The following is an 18,862-nucleotide window of genomic DNA, read 5'->3' on the forward strand; positions in this document are numbered from 1 at the left end:
TTGCATTGTAGCATTTAGGATAGGTGTTGGTTGAGCAGAGTTATGTTGTTGTATATAGGTGGACATGTGGTTTGCCGGATGACCCTGTGCACAAAGTAGCAACTATCAGTTTGAGTGAAGTTTAAAAACTGGAAAACTCAAAAGGGTGGAATGTTGTACCACTGGAGTGTTGTGTGGTGCTTGGGTTTGTGGTTGCATGGGGAAGCTCGGACCAGTTGATGGCTGCATTGTAGCATTTTGGATAGGTGTTGGTTGAGCAGAGTTCTGCTGCTGTAAATAGGTGGACATGTGGTCTGTCGGATGACCCTGTGCACAAAGTAGCAAAGTTCAGTTTCAATGAAGTTTAAAAAAATCGTAAACTTGAAAGAGTGGACTGCTTCTACCACGGTTGTGTTGTATGGTTGGAATCCCGCCAACAGTTGTTGGGTATGCGGTGGCATCGGGATGGTATTATTAATTGATGGTTGCATTGAAGCATTTAGGATAGTGTTGTAGTGTAATTGATATCACTAGTAAAAAAGGGGCTTTTGTCCCGGTTGGTAAGGGCCTTTAGTCCCGGTTTTTGAACCGGGACTAAAGGGTCGTTACTAATGCCTCCCCCCTTTAGTCCGGGTTCTTACACGAACCGGGACTAAAGGCCGCGGCCACGTGGAGCTCCACCTTTAGTCCCGGTTGGTGTTACCAACCGGGACTAAAGGAAATTTTATGAATATTTTTTTTGAATTTTTTTTTGAATTTTTTTTATTTTCAAATTTTCAAATTATTTTAACCTCTAATCTCTAATCACCACCCCTCATCACTGCTTAATTTATCCTCTAATCTCTAATCACCCCTCATCATTTCAAATCATCTAACTTCCCGGACGGTCAACCATCCTCTCACTACTCCAGCCTGAGCACGCTTAACTTCCGGGTTCTGTTCTCCCTCGTTTCAAAGTCTGCACTTGTTGTTTTCCTGACAATAGTAAGATGTCAATCCTATTAACCCTCAGGAATTTAGCTTGAGCATGAAGTGACACATTTCACTGTTTGAGTTTGGAACTATTGTTTTAAAAAACAATAATTATTTAGTAACACTAATATTTCTTGAATAATTAGTTTGACCATTGTTTGACCAGATTTGACCAAAATTCAAAAAAACTGAAATAATTATTTAGTAACACTAATATTCTAGAATAATTAGTTTGACCATTGTTTGACCATAGTTTGACCACATTTTTTCAAAAAAAAATGAAACTAAATTTTTTTCTGTTACTAGTGGCGCACCGAGCAAATGGTGTGCCACTAGTAAGTTTGAAATTTTTTCGATTTTTTTCCACTCTAGATCTTAAAAGCCCCGTAACTTTTTTTTTGTTAGGTTTTTGAGGATTTTGAAAATGTTTAACAGGGTTCCCCCAGTTAAATTCGGATGTAACTTTTCGAGTAGATGATTTTTCATATAAACAACTTTTTAATCCGAGTTCGTATGCAAAAGTTATGCCCATTTTACAAATTCCAGAGAGATTTTGCAAATAAAGTCGAAATTCATATTTGTAAATTTTCCCAACAACTAGACCACATATCACATGAGAAACTTTTTTTTGACATTTCCATCATTTTCTTTTGTTTTTTCTAAAACTGAAAAGGCGGTCCGCGGGGGGGGGGGGGGGGTAGAGTTTGAAAATGGGACCTTTAGTACCGGTTCGTGCCATGAACCAGTACTAATGCCTCAAAGCCCATTAGTACCGGTTGGTGCCACCAACCGGTACTAATGGGCATCGCACCCTTTAGTCCCAGTTCGTGGCACCGACCGGGACTAAAGGGCCCAGGTGAACCGGGACTAATGCCTTAGCCGCACGAACCGGGACCAATGCTCACATTAGTCCCAGTTCGTGACTGAACCGGGACTAACGTGAGAATTGCCCTGTGACCAAAGCCATGTTTTCTACTAGTGTATGCACCCATTTGGTTACCAAAAAATTCCGAAGGACCCTGTTGAAAATGATAGAGAAAGGTCAATACAATTGAGTGTTTTATAAGAAAAAGCAACAGCATTATACCGTTGAGAGGCCGTGAGGTTGTAGTTGTACAATATCTTTTTTGTTCTTTTTCTTCTTTGAAGTTGGTTTCTCCGAAGGGGCCTATCAAAAATGATATGAAAGGTCAATAATGTTGAAGGTTTTATAAGACACAAAGCGACGAAGTATAATACCTTTGAGGTGCCATGAGGCTCTAGTTGTACAATATCATCTGTGTTCCTTTTCTTCTTTGAAGTTGCTTTCTCAAATCCACCAACGGGCCTTTTTTATCCTTTGATAGTCTTCTCCTTGACCTTCATACCTTTTGGCTTTGCAAGCCCATCATTGTGTTTTGAAATTCTGCTACAGGGGATGTTCACTCCTGCTGCCACTGTAATGGTAAATATCAGTCTTTGTTTGTCAATAGTCTAGGAAATTATTATTAGTATAATATGCACCTTCTTTAGTACACGAGTCTCCCAAATCTGGATCAGCTCTAATCTTCAAGCATTTCTCCACATCTTGTGCTAATTGCTCTGTAAATTTAGCAGCCTTATTGTATGAGTCTTTTGACTCAGCGGCACGAGCAGCTATTTTGAAGAACATTCTGCACAGTTCCTTGTAGCGATTGGACATTCCTGCTTTTAGGTTCTCATGCGGGTTGCATTTGCTTGTTATATCTAGAACTTTGGCATCAATTGTCCATCTTTTCAATATATATTCTCCGGGGATATGCTTGATATTATTAATATCAAGTACCTTTAAGCAATGAGAGCAAAGGATTCCAGAAAACTCAAACCTTTTGGAGCTGCAACTAACCTTTTCTTCTTTTGGAATGAATCTAACAACATGCTCCCGTTGTGTGCCATGAAATTTTACTACATAAATCTTCAACTCTGTGTCACTTTCATCACAAAGCAATATGTCGTAGTTCAGAGTCTGAAGCACTTGATCTTGAAGTATCTTCAATATTGCTGGAGTATATGTAGCTGCAGCTTGTGTTAGCATATAGCTTGATTCAGCCTTCAACTTTGGAGTAGTTTGTGTTGCTTTAAAGTCATACTTCACCTCTTCACATCTTTTATCTGAAACTAGCCGTTCAAAATGCTCAAAGAAAGTAAGCATGTCATATTTAACACTAATGTACCTCTTTAGTTCATTGTTCATGCTTTCACTTCGTTGGGTAGTGCTCATGTGGGCAGAGAACGTATTTTTACCATATACTAGTGCCCACTGTTCTTTCTTCTCAAATAGCCTTTGCAACCATGCATTGTCACCTAGTCCATACTTGTCAATCATTTCATTCCATGCACTTACAAATTCATCTTCCTCTTCTATATCATATATACAATGTTGAAAATCAACATTGAATTTCTTATATTCATCAACAACTCCAGCGAGATGCTTGCAAGCATTTTGATTCATATGCCACACACAAAGTCTATGGTGAGAATGAGGGAACACTTTACGGATTGCCTTTGCCATTGCTGCATCTTCATCGGTGAGAATTGTACGTGGATGTTTCCAGACATAACTTTTAGGAAAGTTCTAAAAAGCCAAGCAAAACTTGCAGCAGTTTCATCATAGAGAAGTGCGGCGCCAAAGACAACCGTTTTTTGATGATTATTCACCCCAACAATCAAACCAAATGGGCGTCCATCATCTAGTTTCCTGTATGTGGTGTCAAAGCATATAACATTGCCGAATAATGCGTAGTCTGATACCATTTTCGAGTCAGTCCAAAAAATATTAGTTATCAACTCATCTTCATCAACTTGAATTGAATAGAAGAAGTTGACATCTTCTGAGACCTTCTTCTCCATGTACTCTAATACTCCCCCTGTGTCACCATTCTTTGCTTTTATTGTTCTCTTTGAGTACAAACGATTTCTCAAATCTTCACGTATAAAGCCAAGGTTTTCACTTCCACATGCTTCCTTGGCCATCAAATCGAATGTTGCTTTATTTGAAATGCCTACTGATTTTGCAACCTCAACATTTGCTATATGTGCTTCTGTTACTTTTCTCTGGGATCTCAAGTATTGGGCCATGATTCCATGAGCAAGAGTGTGGTTATGTGATGCCTCGAATTCGTACACACAATAAAAACCATTTTTAAGGCTTATCTTCATACGAGCATTACAACCACATCGTGTTTCAGGCCTACTGTAACTGAATGTGTCCTCTCTTTTATCTTCTTGCCGGTGGCCTGTGAGTTGTAGTAATTATCTTAGAGCATAAATAAGAGGTTAGAATCAAAACAAATTAGAAATAACATTTACCTTGACGAGAGCATGTAAATGTGCGTTGCTGCAATACAGAAGAGTTCTTCACTTTATGGCCGCTACTTCTTTTGATGCTGAAACCGATAGTTTCAGCATACTTGTTATAAAATAAATAAGCTTCCTCTTCAGACAAAAATGTCATGCCAAGCTTTGGTACCCTTTCATCACTGTGATCTGCCGTGGTTTGTTGCAAATCCTGTATCAAATAGGATTCAATTTAGTTAATCCACAGACATGGCAAATGGCAATCATATTTTCCTACCACAAGTTTTGATCAACCGATTCATGAATCATATTTATCTGTCTTGCAAAACATGCAGTGCATTGAGGGATCAATATTGTAGTAGTCTTAAGGTTTAGAGGAGAAATCAAGATGGACTCTGCAATCCTTGTTCTATTTTATACGGTTTGTGCAAGAACGTCTTCTCATCCAATTAAATGTGAAATCGGAGTACTGTACATGCTCCTACTTTGTTTTTCCAAATGCAACAGAACTAACTTCTTGTCGTTGTTTCACATCTGCACATTGTGATCACTAGTCATGGTTTGCTGTACAAGTTCTAAAACGGTACAGTAGGAGAATTTGCCGGTGATTCATCATGAAGAACAGGGTGCGATTTCTTACTTTTGGTGACTAAGAATCACTGGGAGCATCCTGGTTCCCCGGACCACTTCTTCTACAAGCCACCGGGGACGTGAGATTCGAAGAAGACGTCAGGGACGGGGTTCCTTGGCTGCCCAATTTAAGAGGAGAATTTACCTATGCTTCCCTGGTCAAGCCGCCATTGATTGTTCTGCCGAGGTTGTAGGTCTCTCTCGCCTTCAGGAGTATATTTTGGCGCGCTTTTCTGCATATGCGGATCTGTTTCGCGGGCATTTTGTGGATATGTTTCACAGGCGATGAGTTTTTTTTCACTTGATTTTTTGTTTAGTCTTAGTGGTGCGAGAGTATTACGAAACGAAATAGGCATCACGGGACGTCCGGTATCACGATCTGTATTCTGTTTATTTTTTGAGAGAAAATCCGCAGCGAGAGGGGGCTCACGCACAGCCGTGCGATGGCTGCGTCGCACCGATGGTCGCACGCAAGCCGCGTTCAGTACCGCAGCAGCCCGCCGTGTTTTTGCACGTACTCTACTATAGGTCGACTTACTAGCGGCCAAACTGTTTTCCACAGCTACACTTTTTTGGCTCGGCCCCCGTTTGGATATGCCAATTCGTTTCATCTTTCCTGCAAAAAAGAAATTCGTTTCATCTTGTATGCTCGGCCGGAGCAGCGCGAACACGGTTGTTTCTAGTATAGTACGCTTTTACGGGCGAGCGAGGAAACGATTTCTGTTTTTAAGTGCTGTGTCTGTGTACATAGATGTACAAACACGACAGTAATCCTTGTGTGTGACCCACTCCTGGACGAGTCACACGGAGAAGGCGTGAAGCGGGACCCACCGCTCTCGACCGACGCGGCCGATGTGCACATACACTTGCTGACTTACACCATACCACTATTTTCTTCCTTAGAAAACACGTCCCAGCTCGTAGGCGTGCAGCTGCCACCTGCTGTAGCGAAGGAACCAACCCTGTGTCTCTCCTGCACGCATGCAGCATGGCCGGCGTTGTTTATTGCCATTTCCCAGCTCTGCATATATGTCTTGGGAAACGGGCGTGTGCCGACGGCCGACTCCAGTTTCGCCTCCGCGCGCTAGTCCGAGGACGACCGATCGCGATAGCGGCCGCCGCCTCGTCGGCATCCGTCGCCGCCACACTTACGGCTCGGCGTCCGCCGTTCATGGCCGACATGCCGTGCGCCTCGTTTAATTCCGTGCTCCACCTCGTGCTCTTTTCCTTTTTTTCCCGGCGAACCTCCTGTCCTTTTCAACGCGGCGCGTTAGCATCGCAGGTGCGGTACATACCATGTACTGTGGTGCACGGGCTGGATGTGCACGGCAACGCGGTCGGCATATTTGGCGTTGCGATGAGTGTGGCAACCATTATGCTGGGTCGCGGCTTGTCCTGCTGGTATCGACAGTCCGGTGTGTCTACGCTGATTTCTGGGTATGGCAGAGAAGTTAGAGTTGCGACGGCGGGGCCACTACGGCAACGATTACGCATTGAGGGCCGTTTTTGGTGGGCGGTGATCTCCGGATGTTGCCTTGGACTAGGTCGGTGGCTTGCTTGCAACTTTCTTCTGTGAAGCTCGTTAGCAAAATCGGAGCTGCCTTGTGGGATGCTTTAGTCAAATATTTGGCGTGTGTGGCTAAGTCGTCCATGTGTGCCTCATATGGGGTTTGTAATTGAGGTTTTCGTCCGTTTTTCTATAATTAACTGGGCAACTCACTTTTTCTTAATCTTTTGCTTCGTTTTAGAAAAAAGGTACGATCCCTCTTGGACCCATGTGTCATATTTATCTTCCTCTTTATCTTTTTCTTCGATTGAGACTAGCCCTCCCCCTTCTATATGGGACAAGCATTGGGGGCACCCACTTAATAGCATGTTCAGAATAGTGCAAGTCAGTTGTTGTAGCCAATTACCAATAAATGTACATTTAGGTTGATTGCCCCGAAAGTATATCACCTATATTGTACTCGCTTCGTCCGAAATTACTTTTCTTATCAATTTTCGCAACAAGTAATTCCGTACATTGGGAGTAGATCAACAATGAATACAATCTTACATGCATATAACCATCAGATGAACAGAATGAGTATGGGGCACCTACTTACCTTAAATTTTGGTCAAACAAATCAATTGCATCTCTCAGATGGACATCTTGCAGGTTGTACAAAAATCTATGTTAACTATATTTTCATATTTAATTTTGTGCACTTTATTTTACAAACTGGCGGGAGCAGCTCTCACCAAAATAAATAAATAAAGCGTATGTATGCAGAAGTAGAATCATTTTTTTCTGTTTGCTGGTAATTTCCATAAGCAATATACATAACTAGTATATAGGATGCACCTCACATCAACTTATTTCCAAATTGAACTTGCAATTCAGATTTTTCAACCGTTCAGATTATATTCTAGAAATGTCTATAAAAAAGCTGAACTAATATTGTTATAGAAATAATCACTAAGATATTATATAGTTAGATTGTCGTGATCTCTAGCATGCTCTTTAATAATAGTAAAATATACGTTAAAACAGAAACCTACACACAAATACCATGTGTACATTATATAATTTGTGCAATTGTTGAAAAATAATTTAAGGAGAGCTTTGCAACACAATTTAAATTCCGCAGAAGGAAATTTTCAGTGATATACATTACAAATGTATAAAAACTAGCATTAAAAGTCCAAATAAAAAAATAACACTATGAGTACTATTTACCAATTAATATTGTTACATGGTTAATTGTGTTGCTTTAATGATAAAAGAATACACTAGTTAACACAGTAATATAATAACAATAAATTTAAATAAGTATAGAAGTTTCGTATGAAATGTAAATTAGCTTCTAAATATATATGAATAGGGAGAGAAAAAAGAGGAGAGTGGGTTGGCTCGGGAGAGGAAGAAAAAAGATGTGGAGAAGTGTGTCCTATAGGCACGACAACCGCGCCGCTCGAACAATTGAATCATGAATGTACGACAAACGCACTTTGCGAACGCGATGAAGAACGCCATCACCGAGCTGAGCATTTACTAGATTGTGCTCACGAGATAGACCTATCCATTGTCATAATTCACCATTTAAGTCAATAAATCACAAATTAAATTAGGTACGACATCATGTATCATGCTGATAGGTCTGAAACATATCGATAATTTTTTATTATTTCATGTTATTATCATACCACTTTTATATACCTTTTTATAGCAATTTGTATTATTTTTCTGGACATTCCTATTAATTTAGTGCCAAGAGATAATTCTTGTTTTCTTTCATATTTTAAAATTTTCATAGGTTTTACTTTTTATACTATGCATTTTTACTTTAAAAAAAATCATAGATACATGACGCCGCATTCTACCGCTCCATCACCTGATGCCTTGGAGGGCTCTCCTGCACCTGACGCCGCGTTCTACCGCTCCATCGTTGGTGCCCTACAATATCTGACGCTCAGCTGCCCGGACGTGCAGTATGCAGTGCAACATTTGTGCCTTCACATGCACTCCTCTCATGACTCTCGCTGGACTCTGGTGAAGTGTATTCTTCGGTACATACGCGGCACTATAACCTTGGGACTCACCCTGACGGCTTCGGCCTCCACCGATATTGTTGCCTACTCCGATGCCAACTGGGTTGCCTACCCCGACACTCGTCGTTCTACTTCAGGCTACTGTGTTTAACTCTGGGCCCTCGTTGATTTCGTGGTTGTCCAACTGACAGACCACGGTTTCTCGCTCGAGTGCCGAGGCGGAGTATCGGGCAGTGGCTAACACCGTTGCCGAGTGCTTTTGGCTCCGTCGGTTGCTCCAGGAGTTGCTTTGTGAGGTTCACAAAGCCACGATCGTCTACTGCGACAACGTCTCCGCCGTTTACCTCTCCGCCAACCCAGTTCATCATTGCCGCATGAAGCATATTGAGCTTGATATACACTTCTTTCGCGAACAGGTGGTGCTTGGGAGGATCCGTGTTCTACATGTACCTACCGCTCAGCAGTTCGCCGATATCATGACCAAGGGACTACTGACCCCAGTCTTTGAGAAGTTTCGGTCCAGTCTCTGCGTCTCCGGCGACAGTTCGACTGCGGGGTGTGTTGAACGTACATTGTTCAGTGTACATGTATAGGACTAGGGTCTTGTATTTATACCGCTATATCTCCTCTCTCCCTTCTGTATATTTGTATGTTTTGGGAGACAAGTAGAGATCGGTCCATCCTGTACCTATATATGCGCATCATGCACACGATTAATGTATTATCGATGCATGTAATCTTCTCTTTCCAACTTACATGGAGTACTCGGCATACGCGGGGTGCAAATTAGGTTGTACCCGAACCGATGAAGGGAAAAGTACTAGGACGAGCATGCCATGATGCCGAGTACTCCATGTCCACAGCAGGCGCGAGCAATCAAGCAGGCAACGCAAAGCTGCGGCGCGGGGGCATGCAGCACGGCACGGCGGCGGCGCGAGCAATCAGTCCGCACGTCTAGTGGGCAAAAACGACAGATTTGACCTGTGAACAAAACAAAATCACAAAATGTACTGTTGACGAAAAAATTTCACCCAACTGACCTTTTTGTGTAGCGCCCGACACTTGGCGTCACACTGCACTATGCAACGCCTGGCTCTCAGGCTACACGCCTGACCATCGTTGCACCCCGAGCTGACTGAAAAATGCTAAGTCAGTGTGCAACGCCTAACAGATAGGCGCTACACGCTACACAGTGTAGCGCCTACCCGTAGGCGTTGCACTAGTTGCACTTAGCGGCAAGAGCTGCCCTCGTCCCTCTGCAACGAAAGAAAACAGACAGCTGGCGTACGCTCCTGCCCAAGAAAGGTGGACCGAGGCTGAACAAAACGACAAGACACGTTCTACAAGACACGTTCTAGCTGTATATACTTTTCACCACCACGGACGATTTTATCGTCCCGGTCCGCTTCATAAAACTGAAGCCACTCCACGCACTGTGCACCTGGGCAGCACTCCATTCACCGCTTCCTGTGACAAAAGGGACCCGACTCCCAAGCCTCCCATTGATCTGGCCCTTCCTAGAACCCCAGGCACTAAGTGCAACGCCTACTCGGTAGGCAGTGTAGCGCCTATTTCTTACGCGTTGCACACTGACTTAGCATTTTTCAGTCAGCACAGGGTGCGACGATGGTCAGGCGTGTAGCGTCTGAGGGCCAGGCGTTGCACAGTGTAGTGTGACGGCTAACTGTCGGGCGCTACACAAAAAGGTTAGCCGGATGAAATTTTTTTGTTAACCGTTTATTTTGTTGTTTTGTTTTGTGCACAGGTCAAAACAGTGATTTTTGCCCGTCTAGTGTGGCGCGGGCACGTGTACGTTGACGGCCGCAAAAAAGAAGCACGCCAGCCAAACCCAAACCACGACCAAAAGTCGAACTAATGAGTCGATAAATCAATGTCGTGCGTGCGTAGCGTACAGCGCTTTTCTATACGAGGTACGTATGCAGCGGTGCATTGCCAATGAAAAATGTTACTAGTACTAGCTAGCTCGACTCCAAGTGCGTCGTTTTTCCATCTCATTTCCTGTGAATGTGCGGCAGTTTTTGCACATTTTCTCTCGGTCTCCATTCACGCATGCCTGCAGACGCGCGATGGTGGACTGCAAGAGCCGCTCACGTGCACTGGCCGGCCGGGGAAACCAGTGGCCGATCCGGTGAGCTCACCCGCTGCCGGCCACCCTGCCCCAGCCCAGAGGCTGGCATGCCATATTTTCTCCTCCATCCAACTCCCAGCTACGGCATGCGCGCGCGCACGCAAAAGATACACCGCCCATTTCTGGGCCTCTGTCCCAAAAGCCACCGGTTCCAAATCATCGCACACGACGCACGAATGCGTACGTTGGCCTGGATATAATGGGGCCCGGCCGGCGAGCTTTAATCCCCAAAGCCAAACAGTCTCGGTTGTGGCATTGCAGCTAGTCAGAGCTCTGAGGCTCTGAGCTTGGTGCCAGTGCTCTCTGTCATGTGTCAAATGGCGCTTATACCCCCGACCCCCTTCCCTCCCTCCTGACAGCGATGTACTCCCCTCTCTCTCCTGCTGGCTGCTGCTACTGCCAAGGAGAAAGGAGTAGGAGACGAGAGGGAAATGGGGGAGAGACGGCGGCAGGCGGGCAGGCGGAGCCACGCCTCGCTGCTCACGAGACGCGCCGGGGCAGCAGCGGAAACGATGTGCCTTTCCACGCGCGCGCTCGCTCCCTCTCCCTCTCGCTTGACCGTGCGCCTCCCCAAGCGCACGCGCGCCCTACCCCGCCACCATGGCCCGCATGTCATCGTCGTGGCCTGGGTTCACTGCGAATGGGGTAGCGACGATGCTAGAGGATGAGGCAGAAAAACATTGGTGCTCCCGAGGAGAGTGTTTGTTCCTTCAAACAGGAGCACGCCAAGCGATAGAGCCCTAGCTAGCTCGTCATTACTCCGTTAATCCGTGTACGTACGTGAGGCCGGTCGGATAACGAGACATGAAGACACGGAGTACCCTTTTACGAGAGGCCGGTCGGATAACGAGACATGAAGACATGACAGGACGTTAATCCGTGTACGTACGTGACCCACTCGTGTACAAGTACTATGAGCACTTTAACTAACCAAACAGGCCAGAGGTGCCGAGAGATGGGGCCAAGAGGAGTACTGTAGTAGTACACTACTGTGGCCAAAGCAGCTCGTGCTGCTGTAGCGGACGCTCTGTCTCTGTGCTGCTCTGCCTACCTGCGGCGTCCTGCCCCCAGTATAGTAAAATAAATACTCGTACATGTCCATGCGCATTTGGTATTGGAGACGCTCGAGGCCAACAGAGCCAGCCCGATGCCGCCACGCGCCCTCACGCCGGAATGAAAACGTTTCCGTGTTCTCGGCCCCGGCCGGTCTCACCGGCTGTTTCTCCCTGGAGTTGCATGCGCATCGGCAACCACACGGCGCAACGGCCATTGGGTGTACTGGTACTCCTCCAAACCCTTCGGCTTGAGGTTTCCTCCGTGACCGCTGCACGTCGGCGGTACGAGCGAGCGAGCGAGCGGGTACCCGAAAATGACCGGTCGCCGGAGTCGTTCCTCGGCGTGGTACGGCCGGCGGGGGATCGTGTCCGACCGCATGCAACGAGCTCATTTACGCCTGTGTACGGCGTTACCTTGTGTCGTACGTATTCAATGGCGCTGCGATCGACCTTGGTGCGACGCAACACTGGCCACCGCGTCCGCGCTGCAGCGGGGCGGTGCGTGTACGGTGTACTACTAGGGGATCGAAGCGACCTTTTATCCATTGCCAAGTATCGACCCCAGGCCGCCGGACACCGACCGACGCGGAGGGGGCCAGTACCGCACGCCGTGTTCTTGCACGTACTGCTATGCTTTTAGGCTCGGGCCCGGTTTGGATAAGCCAGTTCCTTTCACCTTTCCCGCAAAAGGAAACCCCCTTTCAAGTTGTATGATATACGGACAAAAATACTACACTTACGTAGATGTACAAACACGGCAGTAATCCATCTGTGTAATCCATACTGTTGTCTCAAAAAAAAAAAAACTTGCACCATACTGTATCACTATTTTCTTCCTTACACGTCCCAGCCCGTAGGCAGGCATGCAGCTGCTCTCCTGCCTTGTTTATTGCGACGCGAAGGCGAACGCTGGAGACTAGCCAGAGCGAAAGCGAAGCGAGGCACGCCGCGGGATAGCCGCCACGTAGAAGCCGACGCGGCCTCCGCGTCCCCGGACCTCTCCTCGCCGCGTGCGCACGTCGGCAAACGCGAGGCGGCGGCTGTGTTGCTTGCTTCGGGCGGACGGCTTTGCTTGGACTGCGTGGCGCCGCGGCATGGGCGGGTGCCCGACTCCGGTTTCGCCTCCGCTGGCTGCCTGGCTCTAGTCCACTGCTCCGCTGGGCTCCTACTACTACTTCCTAGCGAGGTCGACCGATCGCGACGGCGGGCGCCGGCACGTCGTCGTCCGTCGCCAGTTCGCCACCGCACACGTACACGTACGGGCCGACGTTTTCGCATGCATGGCCGAGCGTGTCGACCGCGTTTCAGTTCGTGCCACTGCACCTCGGCTCGTGTTCTTTTCAACGCCGCGCGTCAGCGTCGCAGGCGCGGTGCGTACTGTGTACTACTACTACTGTTTTCGGTCTGTACCACGGCAGTCAGGGAAGGCAGGCTTATCCGTTTCGTTTTCGTTTCCAACGGGGCCGCGTTTGTCCACTCGATGCCCGCGAGACAGGGCACGCAGCTGATACGGTAATTTTATTTTTCAGCCGTACATTTTTCTCGTCCGTTTCAAGTTGTGTACTACTCTATATACGAATTCTAAGAGCAACTGCAATGGGGCCGTCCGTTTAGGTCATCCGGACAAAAAAGTTGGCCCAACGGGACGATCGAAACGGACGCGATGTCCGCCTGCTGTCCGTCTGCTATCCGCTCGGACCCAAACTGAGCGCAAATATGGGCCACAAATGGGTCTTCCACGGACAAAAGCGGACTCTCCCATCAACTGCTCTCGTCCGCTCGTATCCGCGCCGGTCCCGCATATCAGTGACCCACGCAACCCATCCCCGCGCGCCGCTCCCATCGACTTCTGCCGATGCAACCCATCCCCGCGCGCCGCCGGACCTTGGCCGTTGACCACGCCGCCAGCCATCTCCCTTCCTCTACCTTCCCTCTGTCTTTCTCGTGTCTCTCTCTCAAAATCTCTCTCCTCTTCTCCCGCAGGTACCAACCACCATGGATGTGCTGCCCGAAGCTTTCCTCGCCTCCCATGGCGTGCCCCACCTCCACTTCGGCCTCCTCCTCGCCGGATCCACCCCGCCGCACCCATTCCCGTGCCCCTCGAGCTCCGGCCTCCTCCCATGATGTGCCCCCGCCTCGATTTCGGCCGCCTCCTCGTCGGATCCGCCCGCCGCGTGGTGCCCCTCGAGCTCCTGCCTCCTCCCATGGCCGCTGTGTTGCCTGCGTCCCTGCCCTCTCCGCCCTCTGCCTTCGGCTTGGCCGCCGCGCCCTCGCCGCCGTCTTTCTTTGATTCGTCGCCTGATTTCGCCTCCTCGCTTGTCCGCTGCATGTTTTGCGCGTTGGGTACATCCACCAGCCGCATTTGTCCGCCTCATGTCCGCTAAGCGGACAGCCGACCCAAACAGACAAAAAACGGATAAAATCCGTGTCCGTTTGGGTCTCTGCGTTGGAGTTGCCCTAAGTTTCTGCTGAGGCTGCGTCCTCTTGATATTTTGGCCGCCTGTGGCCCCTATGCTGAAAACAATGTTTGCTGTCTGGTCTGTCTCGAACTACCTTACTTTGGGTGGTCTGCAGTTTGGTTTCGTTTAGGTCTAGGTGGTGGTGGATCTTAAACCTGATGCTATTGCGTTTGGTTTCGTTAATGAAATCGGAGGGGCGTTCCTCCTCTTTTGCTAAAAAGACGGATTCTAAAGGCTGGTTGAAGGTTTTCACCGGGGACTTAAAAATACATGTTTCTCGGTCGCTCATGATATAACCTTGGCCGGCGCTCCAGCGGACCCAACAATTCGGCCGGTCGTTTCCCACCCGCATCCCATGATCATTGCAACAAAACACCTAACGGTTTGCTACAACGGCCGATTTGTCCGACCCGACGACACCCTAGAACATGGGAGGTGCGGTCCTTGTCGCCCCCCCCCCTCCAGCGGCTAGATCCGTTAGAGGTCTGACCGGCGCGGCTCGTGGCGAGCTCCCTAAACAACACACCCGTACTTGGAATTGCTACAACCATGTCTTGCATCAGCGAGAAGCTGCTAGCCGCCATGGATTTCGGCTCGACATCTGCTGTTGGGATGAGCTCCGCCGCCCTTCCTTGTTGACTTCCCTTGCGTTGGTGGTAGTGGACCGATGTTGCAACGAACGCAGCAACGATACATGAACAATGTGGTGGTCTTCGAGCATGCGCCCACCATGGTCGAGATGGACTCGATTTGGTGAGATATACTCCAAAACCCTAGATGCATCCTCCCGCTTGCAATGGTCCTTGATTTTAGTTCATGAGCAATTGAGCACCACATGTACAAAAGTTGAGTTGAATGCTTCTGCATGTTTCTGAAACTGAATGCTAGTACAGGTTTCTTAGTGTTATCTGGAAAAAAAATTTGCTACAAAGACGCTTGCCACACGCTACATGCTGCAAAAGAATTTACTCAAAATGAAGAAAATAAGTTGATATTTGAATCAGTGCAACATGCTAAGTGTTGGCTGAAAAAGCATGTATGGGCAGCCACAAACTGTTGACGTGTGGTCTTAATATTTACTCAAAAATGTATGGGCAGCCAACCCCCTCCCCCCTCCCTCATGGAAACATATGCTTGATAGGTGGGTTGTTTGTATAATATTTTGAAATTTTCGTTTCATGGTTTGTCTTTAGCATAAAAAAAGTTGCTGGTTGATTTGAATTTAAACTAAAAGTGCCCCCTACATGAACATGTAAACTATGTTCCATATGCTGCATCCATTAGGTAGCCTTTGCATATATTTGAAGTAGCAGAAATCATAACATGTGCGCTGATTTTGTTGCAAGACTGTGCTCCAGAGCCATCGATTTTCCTTGATGATGAACTGTTAGAGGCTACGACGGAAGACAAGGTGGCTTTGATTTGAATGAGCCTCCGAAAACGGATAGTGAAGACAACATGCATCAGAACATGGATGATGCGGCAGAAAACATGGATGATGCAACACATAACGATGACCATGATGCCCATAACAATGTCGATGAAAATGTTCTGGCACTTGTTGAGGAAATAGATGAGGATGTATCATCGCAACCCATTGTCAGATTGTTGATGAAGCACAACGAGTGGACAATGATTATGCAATGAAGACGGGCTTTGGCACTCAAATTGTGACATCGAGGTACAACAAGAGAAGAGGCTCTGAGAAGGTTCTGATGAAAGAGAGTTTTTGAGTGCATACACTCTCGAAAAATTGCTTCGAAGAATAGTGGTGGCAACATTTCTGATGGGGTTCTGACAAATCAATATGATGATATTGACATGATCTTGGCTGGTCATGACAAAATTATCAAGCAAACATGTTGATACTTCTATGGATATGAGCGACAAGAGGTAGAGGAACGGTTTGCGGCGCTATGACTGCAAGGCGCACATGGTTGTTAGCCTCTGAGATGGAAGTTGGGTTGTGACTGTTTTCGAGACCGAGCATGCGAACCCGATGATGTTGCAGTGGGGCCGTCGAAGATTTTTCCGCTCTCACAGAAATATCCCAGAGCAGGACCTGTTATACATCACCTAGTTGCACTACCACAACATATTGACAACAAATGTGATGGGCTTGCTCTGAGATGCATGTTGCTGCATGATACGTCTCCGTCGTATCTATAATTTTTGATTGTTCCATGCCAATATTGTTCAACTTTCATATACTTTTTGGGAACTTTTTATACTATTTTTGAGACTAACATATTGATGCAGTGCCCAGTGCCAGTTCCTATTTGTTGCATGTTTTATGTTTTGCAGAGATCCATATCAAACGGAATCCAAACGGGATAAAAACGGACGGAGATTATTTTTTGGAATATTTGGAAAATTCCGGAAGAAAAATCCATGCGAGACGGTGCCCGAGGTGACCACGAGGCAGGGGGCGCGCCTGCCCCCCTGGGCGCGCCCCTGACTCTCATGGGCCACCCGTAAGGCGGTTGATGCCCTTCTTCGGCCGCAAGAAAGCTAATTTTTGGTAAAAAATCACGGCGAAGGTTTCAGCCCAATCGGAGTTACGGATCTCCATATATATACGAAACGGTGAAAGGGCAGCAGAACAGAACGCAGAAACAGAGAGACAGGTCCAATCTCGGAGGGGCTCTCGCCCCTCCCACGCCATGGAGGCCAAGGACCAGAGGGGAAACCCTTCTCCCATCTAGGGAGGAGGTCAAGGAAGAAGAAGACGAAGGGGCCCCCTCTCCCCTTCTCTTCCGGTGCCGCCAGAGCGCTGCCGTGGCCATCATCATCACCGCAATCTTCACCAACAACTTCACCGCCATCATCACCAACTCTTCCCCCCTCTATGCAGCGGTGTAACCTCTCTCTTACCCGCTGTAATCTCTACTTAAACATGGTGCTCAACGCTATATATTATTTCCCAATGATGTATGGCTATCCTATGATGTTTGAGTAGATCCGTTTTGTCCTATGGGTTATTTGATGATCAAGATTGGTTTGAGTTGCATGTTTTATTATTGGTGCTGTCCTATGATGCTCTCCGTGTCGCGCAAGCGTGAGGGGTTCCCGCTGTAGGGTTTGCAATATGTTCATGATTTGCTTATGGTGGATAGCGTGAGTGACAGAAGCACAGACCCGAGTAAGTAGGTTGTTTGCGTATGGGATAACGAGGACTTGATGCTTTAATGCTATGGTTGGGTTTTACCTTAATGATCTTTAGTAGTTGCGGATGCTTGCTAGAGTTCCAATCATAAGTGCATATGATCGAAGTAGAGAAAGTATGCTAGCTTATGCCTCTCCCTCAAATAAAATTTCAATAATGATTACCGGTCTAGTTATCGATTGCCTAGGGACAAATAACTTTCTCGTAACAAAAAGCTCTTTACTAAAACTAATTTAGTTGTGTCTTCATTTAAACAGCCCCTAGCTTTTATTTACGCGCTCTTTATTATCTTGCTAACCTATCCAAAAACACCTACAAAGTACTACTAGTTTTGTACTTGTTCTAGGTAAAGCGAACGTCAAGCGTGCGTAGAGTTGTATCGGTGGTCGATAGAACTTGAGCGTATATTTGTTCTACCTTTAGCTCCTCGTTGGGTTCGACACTCTTACTTATCTAAAGAGGCTACAATTGATCCCCTATACTTGTGGGTCATCAAGACCTTTTTCTGGCGCCGTTGCCGGGGAACAATAGCGTGGGGTGAATATTCTCGTGTGTGCTTGTTTGCTTTATCACTAAGTAATTTTTATTTGCTGTTCTTAGTTGTTCTCTATCTTTAGTTATGGATATGAAACACAAAATACCAAAAAAATTAGGTGTACTTGCTGCTCATGGAGATGGGGAACCTCCTAAAACCCTCGATGCTCGTTATGTGAAAGATATTATGTACTACTTTGATAATCCTGAGAAAACCCCATTCAACTTTATAATGGGAGTAACGTTGGATCAACGTGAATACTTTAGGGATTATCGCTTGACACAAAAAGGGAAACTATTATGGAATCAAATTTATATGTTATATTGGTATGCTAGGCAACTATGCTTGAGATATGATTATACTTGTTGCTCTAGGATGAAGGCTCCACACCTTCCCTTTTCATGCAAATTTAATGATAATAAAACCTTAGCTTCTTATGCTAATGGTGTATATGATTACTATGATGTGGAACAAATAGAAGAATTTGTTGCTTTTATGGGTGCTTATGAAATTGAATCTATGTTTAAAGAGTATGAAGACTTTGATGATTCGGTTTATAGACCTGAAAATTTAGCTATCCTTAAATATTGTTATGAGAATTATGAATACAATTACGATATTAATGCACTTATTGAGAAAGTCTCCGCTGTCCAAGAAGAGACTAATATTTTGCAGGAATCTATGGAAGAAGAAATTACTGAAACTGTGAGCTCATTGGATGAAAAAGATGATGAGGAGAGCGAAGAACAAAAGGAGGAAGAGCGGATTAGCTACCCGTGCCCACCTTCTAATGAGAGTAACTCTTCAACTCATATATTGTTTAATGTCCCTTCGTGCTTATCGAAGGATGATTGCTATGATGACTACTATGATCCCGTTGATTCTTTTGAAATATCCCTTTTTGATGATGCTTGCTATGCTTGTGGCCAAGATGCCAATATGAATTATGCTTATGGAGATGAACTTGCTATGGTTCCTTATGTTATGAATTAAATTGTTGTTATTGCACCCACACATGATAGTCCTATTATCTTTTTGAATTCTCCCGACTACACTATATCGGAGAAGTTT

At 46.3% G+C, this 18,862-nt stretch overlaps 1 protein-coding gene across 1 annotated transcript; it reads right to left on the reverse strand.

Annotated features, from left to right (window-relative positions):
• Nucleotides 1-2,416: 2,416 nt before the first annotated feature.
• On the reverse strand, nt 2,417-13,993 carry LOC109734366 (protein FAR1-RELATED SEQUENCE 5-like). The gene is made up of 5 exons (XM_073502228.1): nt 13,852-13,993; nt 4,131-4,225; nt 3,628-4,023; nt 2,816-3,544; nt 2,417-2,755 (listed from the first exon to the last, which is right to left on the reverse strand). The coding sequence occupies exons 1-5, from the start codon at nt 13,991-13,993 to the stop codon at nt 2,417-2,419; spliced, it is 1,701 nt and encodes a 566-aa protein (XP_073358329.1).
• Nucleotides 13,994-18,862: the final 4,869 nt, after the last annotated feature.

Source organism: Aegilops tauschii, chromosome 6 (genome assembly GCF_002575655.3).
Source record: "Aegilops tauschii subsp. strangulata cultivar AL8/78 chromosome 6, Aet v6.0, whole genome shotgun sequence".
NCBI classification, from domain to species: domain Eukaryota; kingdom Viridiplantae; phylum Streptophyta; class Magnoliopsida; order Poales; family Poaceae; genus Aegilops; species Aegilops tauschii.

Coding starts and splice junctions, on each gene's coding strand:
- LOC109734366 (XM_073502228.1), bottom strand. CDS start 13,993: ATGCGGCTGGTGGATGTACCCAACGCGCAAAACATGCAGCGGACAAGC. Junction 4,226..13,851: donor CGGAGAGGGCAGGGACGCAG/GCAACACAGCGG, acceptor TTATGCTCTAAG/ATAATTACTACAACTCACAG. Junction 3,545..3,627: donor CATTTGGTTTGATTGTTGGG/GTGAATAATCAT, acceptor TTGGCTTTTTAG/AACTTTCCTAAAAGTTATGT.